General features: G+C 40.6%; 1 protein-coding gene across 1 annotated transcript in view; it reads left to right on the top strand.

The window, feature by feature from the left end:
- Positions 1-11,952, top strand: part of LOC116967799 (ribonuclease Oy-like) — a 31,581-nt gene extending 19,629 nt beyond the window's left edge. The window contains exons 8-10 of the mRNA XM_033014404.1: positions 2,212-2,260; positions 7,598-7,666; positions 11,314-11,952. Of these exons, the coding sequence (XP_032870295.1) occupies positions 2,212-2,260; positions 7,598-7,666; positions 11,314-11,481 (286 nt within the window). The 3' untranslated portion in view covers positions 11,482-11,952. The remainder of the gene's footprint in view (positions 1-2,211; positions 2,261-7,597; positions 7,667-11,313) is intronic.
- Positions 11,953-18,993: the final 7,041 nt, after the last annotated feature.

The following is an 18,993-nucleotide window of genomic DNA, read 5'->3' as shown; positions in this document are numbered from 1 at the left end:
ATCCACGTCAACTCTGTCTATCCCTCTCATCATTTTAAAGACCTCTATCAAGTCCCCCCCCCCCACCCTTAACCTTCTGCGCTCCAAAGAATAAAGACCTAACTTATTCAACCTTCCTCTGTAAAAACCTGCATCATAGAGTTATTTTTTTTAACCAGCCAGATATATCACTGGTCCCTCTCCACACTCTAATCCTTTATCCGTTCATTGGATAGAAACAATCAGCCAGCGGTATCTGGATGAAGCATAAAATCCCACCCTTGGTGATTACAACCATCTGAATGAATCCAGCTCTGCATTTCCTCCTGAAAAATCTAAACAAATTAAACTATAGCCCATATGCACAATACACAATGCTCCACGCTACAGATCTAAATTTTCCTTAAAATCGTGAACCCTTTGGAATGGTATTCAGTGTCAAAACTGCAACAGATATATCTGATCAATATAGTTATGCATTCATGGAAACATAGAAAATAGGTGCAGTAGGAGGCCATTCAGCCCTTCGAGCCAGCACCACCATTCATTGTGATCATGGCTGATCGTCCCCAATCAATAATCCGTGCCTGTCTTCTCCCCATATCCCTTGATTCCACTAGCCCCTAGAGCTCTATCTAACTCTCTCTCAAATCCATCCAGTGATTTGGCCTCCGCTGCCCTCTGTGGCAGGGAATTCCATAAATTCACAACTCTCTGGGTGAAAAAGGTTTCTCTCACCTCAGTCTTAAATGACCTCCCCTTTATTCTAAGACTGTGGCCCCTGGTTCTGGACTCGCCCAACATTGGGAACATTTTTCCTGCATCTAGCTTGTTCAGTCCTTTTATGATTTTATATGTTTCTATAAGATTCCCCCTCATCCTTCTAAACTCCAGTGAATACAAGCCTAGTCTTTTCAATCTTTCCTCATATGACAGTCCCGCCATCCCAGGAATCAATCTCGTGAACTGCCTCAATCACAAGGATGTCCTTCCTCAAATTAGGAGACTGTACACAATACTCCAGATGTGGTCTCACCAGACCCCTATACAACTGCTGAAGAAAGCTCTCCTGCTCTCAAATTCCTGCACTCCCATGTATTCCAGTTGCTTTCAATACATCTCAGAATTCCTGGAGAAAACACACAACTAAGAGCAGATGATTCATCTTTCCTCACCTTCCCAGTTGTTCCCAATTTTTCTCAGCTTCCCTAATACTCCCTCCCTCAGAGGTTGCCACTCTAAGCAGGAGCAGACCAAACAAGGGGAAGGAACCACCTAAGAGCAAGAACAACAATCTAATTAGGAATGATTATATGGTCTGCTGCAACAAGCCTCTAATTTTGTAACAGGGAAAGATTCCACAATGAAAGATTATGAATGAACACGCCTTGTAGATTTTGTGCTGAAGAGATGAGGTGCACAGTAGGTCACCTTGGTGTGTGTGTGCGCGCGCATACAGGCGCATGTTTGCACAGGAGTGTATAGGGAGCCGAGAATAATGGTGATGGGGGCAGAACTAGAGGAGTTTTGTGTGTATGTATGCTCCCTGTATATGTGCATACTTACATAGATGAGAGTGTTAGAGAAAAAGAGATAGATCATTATTTTGAGTAGTGTTAAGCTCACCTTGACACATCTTGTAAGTTATATTATTTTTTTTGCGGCATCACTTCATTGTCCTGAATGGGAGCATTCAAGCCACTTTCTGATAGGCTCTTCTTGTGGTTTGCCCTAGTTGTCTTCTGGCTCACTGGCACCCAGTACCTCTCTTCTGGCAATTATCTCAATGTAATGCCCCTGTCCCACTTAGGAAACCTGAACGGAAACCTCTGGTGACCTTGCGCCCCACCCAAGGTTTCCATGAGTCGCCAGAGCTTTTGGTCTCCTCTCTTCTCTCCTGCAGAGTGGCACATTTCCAGGGCAAAATATGGTGCACGTTTCAAGTATCTCGCTGCCTTTAAGGAAATGTGCCTTTAAGGCCTGCTACCCTTCCGTGACTGCCACACATCAAACTATCTGTGGATGTGTTGAACAGAATATGTTCTGTTGGAAACTCCAAATGTCTCATTCCCCTCTGGTTGCAAACACTCTAATTTTAATTCAAACATCTTCTTCATCAATTTCCGAATCCTATAAATACTCTTTTAGGGGACTAAAAATAAGTGGAAATCAAGTTGGAGGTTTCATGTTAATTTAACCTGAATTAATTGTGATTTTATTTTTTAATTTCAGAGCCTTCATTGCTGCTGGTATCACCCCTTCTTGTGATAACAGCTACAAGGTAAGATCTATCCCAAAAATATTTACTGATTTAAATATTTTTATCTCCATTTCAAGTCTCAAGTACACCGCTCTCTGGATATAGAATGGTGCAGTGGAAGAAACTGTGTATCATATCACATCTGAGCTGGCTCTTTTGCAGAGTAATCCACATAATCGTACTTCCATTGCTATTTTTTTACCCCGAGCCCACAGACTCCTTTTTCAAGTTTTAATCGAATTGTTCTTTAGACATCACTATACATGTTAATTTCCCCTCTTTTGTTTGTTTTGACTAACAAAAATAGGATAAGGACATAACTCCAATTTTCAACCTGTGCACACTGTAATGCCCCTGTCCCACTTAGGAAACCTGAACCTCTGGAGACTTGGCGTCCCACCCAAGGTTTCCGTGCGGTCCCCGGAGGTTTTTGTCAGTCTCCCGACCTGCTTCCACTACCTGCAACCTCCGGCAACCACCTGCAACCTCCGGGAACCGCACGGAAACCTTGGGTGGGGCGCAAAGTCTCCAGAGGTTTCCGTTCAGGTTTCCTAAGTGGGAAAGGGGCATTGTTTTAAGCCACCCTGGGACCGACAATGCACAACATATCTGTATACAGTCATGTATAAATTTAAGATGAACTCCAAGAGAAAATTTGTAAAAATTTAATTAAAATCATGCTAGTGAACACTAAGTTCCATGCAGTGTGAAAAAATATATCATCTCATGGTCCTAGACTAGTTGGACATTCACAGCCATGCTGTTCATGTAGCGTTCACATAGACAAAAATTTACCCGATTGCAGAATACCACTCACTCGATGTTCAGGAAGCATCTAACCCTCCCAGTTCTAGGTGTGCTGACAACCAATGGTCTTTATTCAAGGAAATGAGGAAGATCCCAGGCATTGATTGATACTTTATTACCACATGTGCCACGTCACAGTGAAAATAGTAGTTTTGCATACCATACACAAGGTATGTAAAGAGTTGCCACATATAGGGGGCTGATAAAGTTACACAGTATTCAGTACAATCCAAAATAGTCCTATTTGTTTTCGGGGACCCCCTATGCCAGGTCCCTATTTGTTCTCAGCGCCCTCCCCCCCCACTCATGCCGGGTCCTCCTTCATTCTCGGCTCCCCCCCCTCCCCCCACTCCGGGTTCCTCTTTGTTCTCTCAGCGGCTTCCCACGCCGGATTCCTCTTTTAAAGGTACACTTCCCAGAGCAGTGTGCCAACTGCAACTCACATCATGTTTGGCCTGGAAAACAGCCAGGCTGCAGAAACGATGGGAGAGAGATCCACAATATTCAGAAAAGGACAATGACATACCAGTGGGTGAGATAAGTACCAGAAGGTACTGGGTGCCGAGGAGCTAGAAGACAACAAGGGCCAACTCATGAAGAGCTCACAGAAGGTGGCTGCGATCAATTGTTTGAATAATACTGCTGCTGCCTTGCTTCCAGTTATGAAATGCCTCAGTTTTGAGAACCCACATCCTTTTTAAAAATCCCTCAGTGGTTTCACCTCTCCCTATCTCTCTCAATAACTATTAAAAACATTGGCGTTTCTCCAAATGTGGCGTCATGTGTATCCATGATTTCCCTTATGCTGCCACAGTTTGCTGGTCTTCAGATGTTTGATCTTGAGATACCAGTGTTCTTCCACAAATCTCTCATTTTCTCTCCTCCGATAAAATGTATAAAACTGAACTTTTTGGCCCCAGGGTTATCCCGACAGTCTTTGCAGCTGGCAAAAGCATTTAAACTATTTTTAAATGTCTTTGAAGATATTTGGAAACAATTAAACCAAAGCTAAACCTGAATGTATCATTTTAATAAAAGTCAGAATTATTTTCAAATCAATGGGGTTGTTACTGTTATATGCCTACGACTGGCATCTTCACAGAAGTTGAATATAGAAAGCATCTAGCCATTCAGTCCTATACAACTGAGAATTCTCACTGAAATCAGTGATGCTGCAGGAGGTCAGAAATGTAGATGTAGTAAGCAGTTACTGAACACTTGAGGATGAATCCTTGAGGAAGAGGATGAATATCTCTTGATGTGATTTCAATGTGCCCGGTTTCTCCTTTTGTGATTTATGAACAAATTATATTTGCTATAGCTTCTTTAAACTGCCTTCAGACACCTTGCCTCACCAAAACAAAAAAATAATGACTACTAAATCACCTTTCATATCAATTTGAATACGTCCCATAGTGTGTTATGAGCAATTAAATATACACTGCTGCAATGCAGGAGATATGGCTGCCTAGGTAAAGGTAAATACAGCAAATACCCAGAAACAGCAAAATGATAACGACCACATCATAATTTTAAAGGGATAAAAATTATCCGGAGCAGCAAGGATAATATTCTTGTGTTTAAGAAGGAACTGCAGATGCTGGAAAATCGATGGTAGACAAAAAATGCTGGAGAAACTCAGCGGGTGCAGCAGCATCTATGGAGCGAAGGAAATAGGCAACGTTTCAGGCCGGTCTGAAGAAGGGTTTCGGCCCGAAACGTTGCCTATTTCCTTCGCTCCATAGATGTTGCTGCACCCGCTGAGTTTCTCCAGCATTTTTGTGTACCGAGGAAAACCTTCTTGTTGTTCTTTAAACAATGCTATTAAATGTGTTAGATCCACCTGCAGACCAGCGGTTTGTGTTTTCCCACCCTCTGCTAGATGGTATTCTCACTGTATTGCACAGGAACATCAGCTCAGACTTTTGAGTTCAAAGCAAGCTCTTACACAGCTCGTTATTGGTTCTTAATTACCTTAAATCTATGCCTTCTAGTTATTGACCCATCTGAAATAAGAAACGATTTATCTTTATAAATTCTATGTAAACCACTCTTGATATTAAATATTTTAATCAAATAACTCTTCAGCCTCTGTTCTGAAGAAAGCAATTCCAGTTTCTCCAATCTATCCACATAAAAGCAAACCACCATTCATGGAAATGAAGCTGTTAACTTTATAACCTGGCCTAGAAACTAGACTCTCAAAGGATTGGTATAATTGGTGTCTTGCAGGATCTATTTTATTGAGATGGATGAAGTAGAATTGGCCCAAATACTAATTGGAATATTAATGCTTTTGGGTAGAAATTCTAAGAAGAATATTTACCACACTAAGTTTATTAAATTACATGTTTTATAACAGTGATATAATGCAATTCACTTTTGCAATTATATCACCAAGGTTATTACTAATATTTGAATTGTTTTATATATGGGAAAAAATCTAAAATTATTGATGCACAGGATTTTAATAACCTCAAGTATGTTTATGTCACAAATCTTTCCCTGGTCATCTTGTTGGCCAAGTGACAAATGCAACACTAAGCTGTTACGCAGTGCACATAAACAATGGTGGCCTAGTTTTAACTATTCCACCGTGTGAGTAAAAGCATAAATTAGATACTTAACATTTGCTCCTGAAATGTGTAAGGAAGAACTACAGATGCTGGTTTAAACAAAAGCCAGACACAAAAAGCGGGAGTAACTCAGCGGGTCAGGCAGCATCTCTAGAAAATGGACAGGCGATGTTTCAGGTCGAGACCCTTCTGCAGACTCTTCACTCTTTGGTCTGAAGAAGGGTCTGGACACTAAACATCACCTATTCCTTTTCTCCAAAGATGCTGCCTGACCCGTTGTGGTACTCCAGCTTTTAGTGTCTATCTTTTGCTCCTGAAATGTTGCCCAGGAAAAGGTTATAAGTTCCATTTTGGGTAGAAAGTCATGAAGATGTGATTAAAAATCTTTCACTGAGATCAGTCAAGTGGCAAGATCAGCTTCTTCGGACTATCCAGGAAGATTTGGGAAAGATTTACGAGGATTAAGAGACTGTTCAGAGACTGAAAAATGGGAGCCTGGAGATGAGCTTCTGTTTTTCCTGTTTTTAAGTTTTAAGCTCTTCTGGACCAATCTTTTTCTCTAAGGCCTGGTGGAACATTCACTGTAGCTCACCACTCAGACCACTCAGTTAACGCTGAGTCACAATCATTTGCTTCCATGATATGTGTATTTAGAAATCTATCCAAGCTTTAGGTGTGTGTTCTCATCATCAACTCAGAAAAAAAATGATGAAATGATTTGTAAGGTTATTTCAGTAAAGATTTATATTAAATTGGGAACTGGCTGCTCCTAGATGGGTAAGTCAATAGGGTAATTTTAAGTAACAATCCTGGCTGCCTGGTTTCAACAAGGAGACTAGAGTTAAAATTCAACCCCATAGGCTGAATATTATCTATTATTGCAGCTTCTTGAGTATTTATTTATTTGGACCACTAACTGGGAAATGTCCCAACAACATTATCTCACAAAGCAGCAATGTAAGAAAAACTATATGACAAAGATTAAGTAAAAAAAGAGCCTTGTAACTTTCAGTTGAGTAATTTTCCAAATCATTTTCTCTTTCCCCATAGCTAAAGTGGCACAATTTGCCATAATCAAGCATTGTGTCAAGCTGGTCTCTGTATAATGCATACTAACAATATATGGTGCCTCTTAGATATACTAGAGTATGACAACGTTTTCAGAATATTCATTGGTGTTAATATTTCAATTGTAATCATGTATTGCCTTTCTGTTGACTGGTTAATAGGCAACAAAAGCTTCACTGTACCTCAGTACACGTGACTATAAACTAAACTGAACTAAACTATTATGAGAATATTATTTTTCAATAAAGGAATTACCAAATTCCTTCATTTAGAAACAAAATAATTAAATGTTATTTCCCAGTGGTGTTTCAAACAGCACATTTATCAGAGATTTTCTAAATTGAAGAAAATAATTCTTCACCATTCGATTCTTTATAATAATAATAATAATGGATGGGATTTATATAGCGCCTTTCTAATACTCAAGGCGCTTTACATCGCATTATTCATTCACTCCTCAGTCACACTCGGTGGTGGTAAGCTACTTCTGTAGCCACAAATGCCCTGGGGAAGACTGACGGAAGCGTGGCTGCCATTCTGCGCCTACGGCCCCTCCGATCACCACCAATCACTCACACACATTCACATACATTCACACACAGGCAAAGGTGGGTGAAGTGTCTTGCCCAAGGACACAACGACAGTATGCATTCCAAGCGGGATTCGAACCGGCTACCTTCGGGTTGCCAGCCGAACACTTAGCCCATTGTGCCATCTGTCGTCCCGCGATAAATTTAAAATTAGATAAACTTAAAATTAGATAAATTTATCTAAATTTGATCCTCTAATTTTTTTATAATGTGCTTCAATGTTTTCTCTTGCTTCACAATCCATTTTCCCTCGGGCTATGTCTTGTAATTGAACTTTCCTCTTATCAACCTGAATCTGTCTTTGTATCCACTCGCAGTTGGAACATTTCCACTCGGCGTTAACTGATATGGGCACTCATGTCGAGTTCCAGTGTTGCACACTCATGGTAAGATTTTCATCAATTTGCAACTTTGATTAATTTGCAGTTACTGATTTCCAGAGTAAGAGACACAATCCCCAAAACTTCTTCAGCACAGGCTGGAGAAGGCTTGCATCGGTTTTGTGCAAGCGTAAAGTTTTCTACTGCATAAGTTCCAGGCAAATGCACAAGAAAGTATTTCCTTGAGCAATTTCCCAAAGCTGATGGAAAGTGAAATGATTAGGGGAAGATTGGGAAGGATGGAGAAAAGATCTTGAGATGACGAAGTAGTGTGGTCAAAAAGAAAACTGGGAGATAAAGTGGGTGGGATTGTCCAAATTAAGAGAGGTGATATATGGTCATTTTTGGAAGGACAGATGTAATGGAGGGAGTAATAGTGATATAAAGACATTAAGAGAGCATAAATGGGGGCTAGTTTAATAGAGTGCCAGGACTCAAGGGTTTGGCCTATAAGTTGAGCAAGCTAGGACTTTATTCCTTGAAGCACACAAAGCAAAGGGGTGATTTTACAGAGGTGTTTAAAATCATGAGGGGAATTAATAGGGTGAATGCACAAGACAGTTTCTTATCCAGCATAAGGGAATCAAGAACCAGAGGACATGGGTTAAGGTGAGAGGGAAAAGATTTAACATTTAACACTGTTTTGCTGGAAGGTGAGGTGGTGGGTATCCAGATTCAGATTCAGATTCAATTTTAATTGTCATTGTCAGTGTACAGTACAGAGACAACGAAATGCATTTAGCATCTCCCTGGAAGAGCGACATAGCAAATGATTTGAATAAATAATAATAAGTAATAATAAGTGTCCGGGGGGTGGGGGGGTGATTGGCAGTCACCGAGGTACGTTGTTGAGTAGAGTGACAGCCGCCGGGAAGAAGCTGTTCCTGGACCTGCTGGTTCGGCAACGGAGAGACCTGTAGCGCCTCCCGGATGGTAGGAGGGTAAACAGTCCATGGTTGGGGTGAGAGCAGTCCTTGGCGATGCTGAGCGCCCTCCGCAGACAACGCTTGCTTTGGACAGACTCAATGGAGGGGAGCGAGGAACCGGTGATGCGTTGGGCAATTTTCACCACCCTCTGCAATGCCTTCCGGTCGGAGACAGAGCAGTTGCCATACCATACTGTGATGCAGTTGGTAAGGATGCTCTCGATGGTGCAGCGGTAGAAGTTCACCAGGATCTGAGGAGACAGATGGACCTTCTTCAGTCTCCTCAGGAAGAAGAGACGCTGGTGAGCTGGTGGTATATGGAATGAGCTGACGGAGGAGGTGGTTGAGGAAGGTGCAATAACACAATTTAAAAGACACTTGGACAGGTACATAGACAGGAAAGGTTCAGAGGGATATGGACCAAATGCGGGCAACTAGCTCAGATGGGGGGCATCTTGGTCAGCATGGAGGAGCTAGTTCAAGGGGCCTGATTCTGTTCTGTACCTTAGGACTCTTAAAAAATAAAATTATTGAAGAAGATCTTTACATCTGGCTCTCTGATCCTTTAACTGGTTTAGACCTTAACCTATTGGCTATGTCCTGCCTCAGATACTGTTGAAACATTACTATCCTGAAGCATAAGGTACACAAAAATGCTGGAGATACTCAGCGGGTGCAGCAGCATCTATGGAGCGACGGAGATAAGCAATGTTTCGGGCCGAAACCCTTCTTCCTTCTTAAACATGATCCTGAAGCATGCTTTTAGTTGTGCACATCAGTTTCTATCCCTATTTGCTTTTAGTACATGATTCTTCCTCTGATGTTATATTATTCCTCCTGGAAAAGCATCCAAACTATATTGTGCACTTTGCCTATAAATAAATAAATGATCTTGAATCTTCCATGCAGGAAACCATGTAATTGAATTTGCATCCATTATTGATTCATTAAGGAACAGTAATCTGATAATAGCATCAACAGCATCTCTGCATCTCTGCTTGTGGTCCTTAAGATCTACAGTACTTGTCCCACATGTTAAAAATAAAATGCCAAATGCAGGAAATAATAAATGCTGGAAGTAGATAACACTAGACCAGATACATCCTTTCTCCCTCAATTTCGGCATTCTGATGAAGCTGCTCACTTTGATGTCCTGGTCCATTCATGTGCCTTGGTTAATCTCACTCTCCTTCTTGAAGCATCATCGAATGGAACTCAAAAAGTTCCTGCAGTATGCAAACAGGCCATTTGACCCACCATAATTACACTAACTAGTGGGGACCCAAACATTATCAATCTGATGTACCAGCACTTGACCCACAGCCGAGGCAATGCAACAGCTGGAGATACTTGCCCTTTAATCTCTTCCCATCCCCTCATCCAAGATAACCAACAGTCCTTCCAGCTGATATATCAGTTTATCTATCAATCTGATTGAGTTTTTTGAAGAAGTTTTAGCGGTCTGATAAACGACTCCTGGAGTTTTCAACAATACTTTATTCAAAAGTTCAAGTTGCAGCATACAGGTTTAACAGGTCTGGCCACATCGGTGGTCAGCACTGAACTAACGCGCGCAGGGGGAAAAACGCGCGAAAACATCAGCCCCTCCCGAGTCACGTGACCGCGGCTTCCGAACGCCGGGTTCGATATCTGCGTGCACTAGCAGGCGCCGTTACAAAGTAACCAAAAAGGTTGATGAGGGCAAAGCCATAGACATTGTCTATATGAACTTCAGCAAGGTTTTTTGATAAGGTTCTGCTCTGGAAGTTTAGATTGCAAGTCAAGTCAAGAGAGTTTATTGTCATGTGTCCCAGATAGGACAATGAAATTCTTGCTTGCTGCAGCACAACAGAATATTGTAAGCATAAATACAGAACAGTTCAGAGTGTCTATAGCATAGACCATATATATACACACAAATAAACAGATAAAGTACAATAGGCTGTTATAGTTCAGAGTTTGTTTGATGGTGAGTTTAATAGTCTGATGGCTTGTTTGATGGATCCAGAGAGAGCTGGGAGAGATGGTCAACTTGGATGAGTTGGGCTGAAGGGCAGATTTCTGTGTTGTACAATTCTATGACTATTTCCAGCATCTGCCAGTCAGGAAGGCCCTCAGCATCCATAAGGACTCATCACACCCCTGCCACGGTCTGTTTCAACTACTTCCCTCCGGCAGACGTTACAAGGCCTTCTGCGCCCGAACCTCCAGACTCAGGAACAGTTTTATCCCAAGAGCAATTGCGGCTCTGAACCGGCCCTAATGAGTGCCCCCCCACCCACTCCCTTTGGACAGTCTCCCTCAGATGGTCACGTCAATCAATTCAGCTTGCTTATTTATGTATTGTATTTATTTACCTTTCTTGTACATCAGTGGAGCTGCACACTAAATCTCGTTGCACTGACGTGCAATGACAATAAAAAAAAAAAAATTTTTAAAGATATATTATTAAAAGATATATTATTATTAGCCTTGTCAAGGGCATCCAATGGCAAGGGCATGTCTTTTTAATGAATGAAAGCATCTACAAGCACCATTTTGTATAAAATGATAATGCATTTGGTGTCTAATGGTAGTCTTCCCATAAAACATTGTTGCCAGACCTGTACTTATTTTGGCTGGGTGAATCACTTGCAACCTTAAAATCTTGAGGTAAAAAGATAATTATTTACTACAATGTTAGCAGGACAGCTTTTTCTAACTCTCTTCCTTTTTTTGTTCATTTAGAAACGACAGATTCTCATGCAAATCAAAGTTCCCCTAAGTAAGGACTTGTCTGTTGGCTGCAATCATACCGAGGAACATTTCAGCAATCAGTATTATCATCCATGTACAAACAAGGCTGAAATATACTTCTATCCCTTCACACGTCATCCACATAATCCTTGTCCCTAAAGGGATCTTCTATTTACATTTTTGTTGTTTTCAGGATGACTGCTTTCGATTGAAATCTATTAGGTGCCCTATCTTCTGATATTCCATGTAAGCCAAATGATTATTTGTTTGTTATGTTTCTGGGTGAAGGGCAAGGCAACAGTGTCATTATTTTGATAAACGATTGTGTCTGGCCCTTCTTCATTTATCTTATGATTCAAAATGTAATTAAGTTTAACCTACTGATTTTTTTGGCCTTATTGTGTTGCATTTCATTTGACAAGGTTAACATTCAATCTCCAGAACTGTATCTCTAAGTTCATTTCTGGCACGTTGTTTTCTCTATTAAATCAAAGTGACACCTCTGTCAGTTCTGCTCCCAATGAGACAATCATTATCCGCCCCATACTTGCATTAAGATCCTTTATTGGCACAGACATTTGCATTCATCTGAAATTATTCAACACTCTTTAAAATTTGTCTTTTTATTTTTTTAAGTGTTGGTCCATTCATCTTCACTTCATTGTATTTGTCTCTTAATTTCCTGTTTCATGAAGGGATTGTAAATTGTGAACTATTGTTATTATTCTCTCATGATTTTGATGTATTTGGTGTACTTCCAATATTTCCTTATGACGTAGAAGGAAGCCAATCGGCCCACTGAGTCTATTCTGGCTCTCAGAGCGACCCCATTCACCCACTTACCTCCCTGTAATCTATTCTATCACACATGTTTATTAACACAATGCTGATTTCCCAATAGCCATCTCCACTAGGGGTAAGTTACAATGGCCAATTCACCTAACAGTCTGCATGTCTTTGAGCTATGGAAGGAAGCTAGATCACCTGGGGAGAAACGCATACTGTTACAGAGCGAATGTACAAACTCCATACATACAGCAGTAAAAGCCAGAAGTGAATCTGGGTTGCTGAAGCTGCAAGAAATCTGAATTACCTACAGTGCCACTGCGCCACTCATAGCTCTTGGAGTGACTTTATGGAGTTAAATGGGATGATATATTATTAAAGCACATTACTGAGACAGAATAATATGGCGTTATCCAGCAGCTGACCATGGAAAACCAGTTCAAGATCAAATCTACAGTTTTGTATTTCACAAGGCTGTTTTCAACCTTTTTGTAACCTTTATTCCAAAGATTGATTTTATAATTTCTTCACTAGAAAACGTGGTATTTTATAAATGTTTAACATCAATAAATCATTTATGAAAGTGGATCTCACTTCCTTCTGTATCTTTTCATGAGCCCATGAGGTCTACTGGAGCACTTTGTTTTTAAGCAAAGTGGGCAGCGCCCCGCTGCGTGCAGAATCCATGCAGTGTAGACATTGATGAGTAAGCGTCTGGAAGGTAAAGATATAGTTCTATATTTAAACAATTAAATAAATTAGATTATCTAGCAAAAATATTCAAATACATCAATTGAGTTTATACTGGTCTGGCAGGTCAGGGGAAACATTGCACTTTTGGGAAATAGATAAAAAGAGGTTCATGGCAAAAACTCCTGCAGTAAGGATCTGCAGCTGGATGAAACTGGGCACAGAATAAATTACAAGATTTGGACATTGGGATGCTTAATGGTGGTGTGGTGGAACAGGGAACAGTTATCTGGATATTTTGTTCTAAGAAACAGTCACACCTTTACATTAATTACTGTAGAACTGCACAGTCTGAATGAACAGGAGGATGAGACGAGTAAGGGAATCTAACCCTTGCACCTGTCCAATACTTTCAAATTCACTGCAGCCTGTATAGATAAGAGCTGCAAACTGCAGGAAGGAAGACCAAAATGACCACAGTAAATCACGAGCGGAATAGATAAGGTGAATGCACAGTCTTTTCTCCCCACAAGGACTAGTGGGTATAAGTTTAAGGTGAGACGGGAAAGATTTAATGGGAACCTGAAAGATAACTTTTTCATACAGAGGGTGGGGATGTGGAACAGGCTGCCAAAGGTGGTAGTTGAGGCACGTACTATAACAGCATTTAAAAGACACTTGGACCGGACATTGATAGGAAAGGTTTGGAGGATATGGGCCAAACTCGGGCAAATGGGACTACTAAGTCCCAAGGGACATCTTGGTCGACATGGACAAGTTGTGATGAAGGGTCTATTTCTGTGCTATATTACTCTGTTGATGGAGAGAAAAGGTATGTAATTATAGGGGTTATTAAGAGTTAGCAGTTATTATTTGCAACTTCCATCATAAATCCCAAAGTCACTTCTGCCAGAGTAGACAATATCACCTCTGCACTGGTAAGCAGATTTAGAGGGGAAAGATCCAATTTTTGAGGTCCATATGTGAACCGATGACATAAATAGGATCAGGTGGGAGGTTTTCCTCAAGTGATGTGAGCAGCTAGGGATGAAACTGAAAAGCGGAACCACAAATGTAATAATATTTGAATTATCAATTTAGCTTAATGAAAATTGTCATAGAGACAGGGAGTAGAAAATATGGCTCAAAGGACGGCGTAGGAGAAAGGGATTTCAATTTATGGGGCACTGAAACTAATAATGAGGAATGAGGGAGCAGTTCCATTGGACACACACACTTCACTATAGAAACATAGAAACATAGAAAATAGGTGCAGGAGTAGGCCATTCGGCCCTTCGAGCCTGCACCGCCATTCAATTTGATCATGGCTGATCATCCAACTCAGTATCCTGTACCTGCCTTCTCTCCATACCCCCTGATCCCTTTAGCCACAAGGGCCACATCTAACTCCCTCTTAAATATAGCCAATGAACTGCGGCCTCAACTACCTTCTGTGGCAGAGAATTCCAGAGATTCACCACTCTCTGTGTGAAAAATGTTTTCCTCATCTCAGTCCTAAAAGATTTTCCCCTTATCCTTAAACTGTGACCCCTTGTTCTGGACTTCCCCAACATCGGGAACAATCTTCCTGCATCTAGCCTGTCCAACCCCTTACGAATTTTGTAAGTTTCTATAAGATCCCCCCTCAATCTTCTAAATTCTAGCGAGTACAAGCCGAGTCTATCCAGTCTTTCTTCATATGAAAGTCCTGACATCCCAGGAATCAGTCTGGTGAGCCTTCTCTGTACTCCCTCTATGGCAAGAATGTCCTTCCTCAGATTAGGAGGCCAAAACTGTACGCAATACTCCTGGTGTGGTCTCACCAGGACCCTGTACAACTGCAGCTATAATCAAGCTGGAAGCATTGTTTCAAATAACCTGAGCTGCAGATAAGAGGTTAGAGGTGTAGGTAAAGGGAGGGGGTGCTGTTTCAGGTGACGAGAAATTAAGAAAGTTAGAGTGAAAGGACAAGGTGAATTATATTAGATAGCAAAATGGATAACAATACCCAGAATGTATTAGGAAATAATATAGTATACATTGGAATAGTATACATCCAATTAAAATCAGAGCAGGGACAAAATAGTAAAAATAGTAAAAAAACACACAGCTGAAGGCTTGTCATTTGAATGCTCATGGAATTCATTTCAAGGTAAATCAATTCATACCACAAATTGAAATAAATGGATACGAACTAATAGTTATTATGGAGATGGGTGTACATGTGCAGTGATCATGGCTGGGAGCTAAGTTCATAATAAATTCATAAGACATAAGAAGCAGAATCTGACCATTCGGCCCATCGAGTCTACTTCGCCATTCAATCATGGCTGATTTATTCAGGGATTTTGAACTTTTAGAAGAGTGGTAGCCCAGATAATAAAGGGTGGGATAAAGACAGTAGAGAGAAAGCATTTTAGTTCGTAAAATCCAAAAGTAGAATTTGTTCAAGCAGAAATGAGAAATAGCAGAACGGTAGACAACATTAGTGGGACTTAGCAAAAGGACCCAAACAGTAATTTGAATGTGGGGCAGAGAATACATCACAAAGTTAAAAGCTTCTGCAACAGGTGTAATACAATAATCAAGGTCGACTTTATGTACAGACTGAACAAACCAAGCTAACACGAACTGTGTGGTAAGTATAATTATGGAATGAATACAATACAGTTATCTAAATGAATATGTTAAGGGACCAAAGATAGATTATATTAGATTAGGAGCATAATGAGAAAGGATTTAATTAATAATCTTGAAAGTTAGGGGCCTCTGGGAAGAGTAATCATAATGTGATAGAATTTTATATTAGGATTTAAATAGCTTTGGTTCAATCAGAAACCGTTCTTCGATGTAATCAAAACAAACTACAATGGATCAAAGTGTATGGATGTATTGCCCTTAAATTACATCATTGTGATAATAGATTTCCCATGGTTTTATTGAATGGTGGAGCAGGTATGAAAGACTGTATGGCCTATACATGCTTATATTTCAGCAGTCTGAAGAAGGGTCTCGACCCGAAACGTCGCCCATTCCTTCTCTCCAAAGATGCTGCCTGTCCCGCTGAGTTACTCCAGCATTTTGTGACTACCTTATATTTCTTATGTTCTTGTATTCCTTTTCTAGGTATGTATCATCAAGATGTTCACAGGTTATAGGAGAAGAATTAGGTCATTCGGCCGATCGAGTCTACTCCGCCATTCAATCATGGCTGATCTCTGCCTCCTACTCCAATTTTTCTGCCTTCTCCCCATAACCCCTGACACCTGTTCTAATCAAGTTTTGTCTATCCCTGCTTTAAAAGTATCAACTTGCCTGGTCTCCACAACCCTCTGTGGTAATGAGTTCTGCAGATTAACTACCCTCTGACTCAAGAAATTCCTCCTCACCTCCTTTCTAAAAGAGCGCCTTTTAATTCTGAGGCTATGACCTCTGGTGCTAGACTCTCCCACCAGTGGAAACATCCTTTCTACATCCACTCTCATAAGAACAAATGTAATTACAACTAAATGTTTGCTTTCAAGCTTCTAGCATTAGCTTCTCTTGTTAACCTATGTTAAGGTATTTTCATTGCAAGGTGGTCTATTGAGCCACTTAGATTTGGACTGACTCACATTCATCAATAGATCAATTTATCTAAGTTCTCACTTCAGATGAAGTGAACGGTCATTCATGGCTCACACTCCTCCCTGCTTAAACTTAGAATTGCATGCATGAGTGGTCAATCAGTGAAATCAGGATTGGACTTGTGATGTGTTCAATAGTTAAGGAGTCAGTTGATGTTGATGCATTGTATGTGCAGAATAGATATGTGGTTGCTGATACCTGTACCAGTGTGATACTATATAAAGGAGTGGATGCCAAAGCGATTTCCAGTCAAGCACAGCCCACCAGACAATCTTGGCCAAGTGCTGCCAAACATAAGTTCAGGAATAAATATTATGCATCAACAGCAAGTATTTATATTTGTAGCATTTAGTTCAAAGATAGTAGATGCACAGGTATAAGTTTTGCCTGTAGGTCAACTCCCACCAATCACACTGCATTGGTATGGTACAGCCAATAGTAGAAATAGTCATCTATGAATATGGGCCACCCATCATCAATGTTACTGCTGTGCTCTGCAAATGAAGAAGGGGCTCGAACCAAAACGTCACCCATTCCTTCCCTCCAGAAATGCTGCATGTCCCACTGAGTTACTCTAGCATTTTGTGTCTATCTTTGGTGTAACCAGCATCTGCAGTTCCTTCCTTTACTCTACAAATTCATCATATATCGCACCATCACTGCAAGCATTTCACAGGAAATAATTGTAAGGCTTTTCCATCAGATCTGTATATCAGGGTTCATTCCCTTTCAATTTTGCAGTGAATATGAGTTTCAAGGTAATAACAAAATTGAAAGGGTGACCTTTCAAATGCCATTGGCGTTTTGAACTAATTAATTCCTAAATCGTAGCATAAACTCTCACAAATGTGCTCCTTGATGGAGAAGCAGAAATAAAACAGAATATTAAAGCACAGGAACAGGCACTTTGTGCCCAACATGACCCAGCTGACCATTATGCCAATCTAACTAAGCACATCTGTCTGGATTCCTCTATTCCTTGTTGGTTCAGGTATCAGTCTAAACACCTCTTAAATGTTAGTATCATATCTGTTCTTCTACCTCTGTCGGCAGAGCTTTCCAGATATTTAACATTTGCTGCGTAAACAATGCCTTGCAATTCCACTTTACACTTTCCCCCTCTGCTTATTAGTATTTGACCTTCCCATCCTCGGAACAATGACTGGTTATCTACCCTGTCTGCATCACTGATAATTTAAAAAAAAATTAAAACCCAACATATTTTTGATAAAACATTGTAATCCAGGCAACATGCTGGTTATACTCTTTGGCACTCTCACCAAAGCCTCAAGATCCTTCCTATAGTGCTGCAATAGAACAGGTGGGGATGGTGAATGGGCAGGTTGGATTGTGCAGGGGGTGAGCTTGTTACTAGTTTCTTGAAATGTTATGGACTACTAATGAAAATCTATTGAATATTGTAATTGAAATAACACCAACTCGGTCTGAACGTGTTAGTCTCAGGATATAAATGCTTGTTGTTGATGAATAATATTTATTCCCTGAATTTAAAACTTTAAATCTGATGTGATCGAATTTACATTTCAATACATACGGCCTTTTCAAAAGGTGATCTGTCCTACCCAATACTTGTGCAGTATGAATCCCACCGGATATTTGATCTTAATTAGGAGTAATTTTAGGCAAAATCTGCAAGAATTAGAGTCACCGACTCACACAGCAGGGAAAGAGCCTCTTCGGCCAAGTTGCCTATTCCAACCAAGAAGCCCCAACCACATTAGTCTCACCAGCTTGCGTTTGCTCCGTATATCTCTAAACCTTGCCTATCCATGTACCTGTCCAAAAATTTTTAAATGTTGTTATTGTATCTGCCCCAACTACCTCCTCTGGCTGCTCATTCCATACACCCACCATCCTCAGTGCAGTGCAAAAAGGTTGTATCTTAGGTTCTTATTAAACATTTCCCCTCTCACCTAAAGCGATGTCCTATAGTAAATGTGGTACCATACATATGGTACGTAGGACATTATGTGGTGCCTATGGCTCTTGATTCCCATGCCCTGGGTAAAAGAACAATGTTGGTGGGGGACAAGACCTCATGATGTTGCTAATACCAAATACCAAATTGCATATACAAATACCAAACCATTTGAGTAGGAAGGAACTGCAGATACTGGTTTACACCGAAGATAGACACAAACTGCCGGAGTAACTCAATGGGACAGGCAGCATCTCTGGAGAAAAGGAATGAGTGATGATTCGGGTCAAAACCCTTCTTCAGACTGAGAGTCAGGGGAGAGTTAAACTAGAAATATGTATGGATGAAGTGTGAACGCGGCAGAACAAAGCAAACAATGATAATGAAATGTAGAATGGTTCATCGTCAGCTGAGAAGTTGACAAGGAGGCACACAATCAGTAAAATTAATCATGACAGTGGAACTAGTCAGAGAACTGGGGTGGGGGAGGGACAGAGAGGGAAGACAAGGGTACAGCAATTCGTTCTTCCCCCGCACAATTAAAGCATGGAATAATCTCCACCCTACTATAGTTACCCAACCAGATGCAACTAAATTTAAAGTAGCTCTTTCTTCCCAATAACCCTTTC

Source organism: Amblyraja radiata, chromosome 41, assembly GCF_010909765.2.
Source record: "Amblyraja radiata isolate CabotCenter1 chromosome 41, sAmbRad1.1.pri, whole genome shotgun sequence".
In the NCBI taxonomy this organism is placed as follows: domain Eukaryota; kingdom Metazoa; phylum Chordata; class Chondrichthyes; order Rajiformes; family Rajidae; genus Amblyraja; species Amblyraja radiata.
This window is presented reverse-complemented; position numbering and strand designations above follow the sequence as displayed.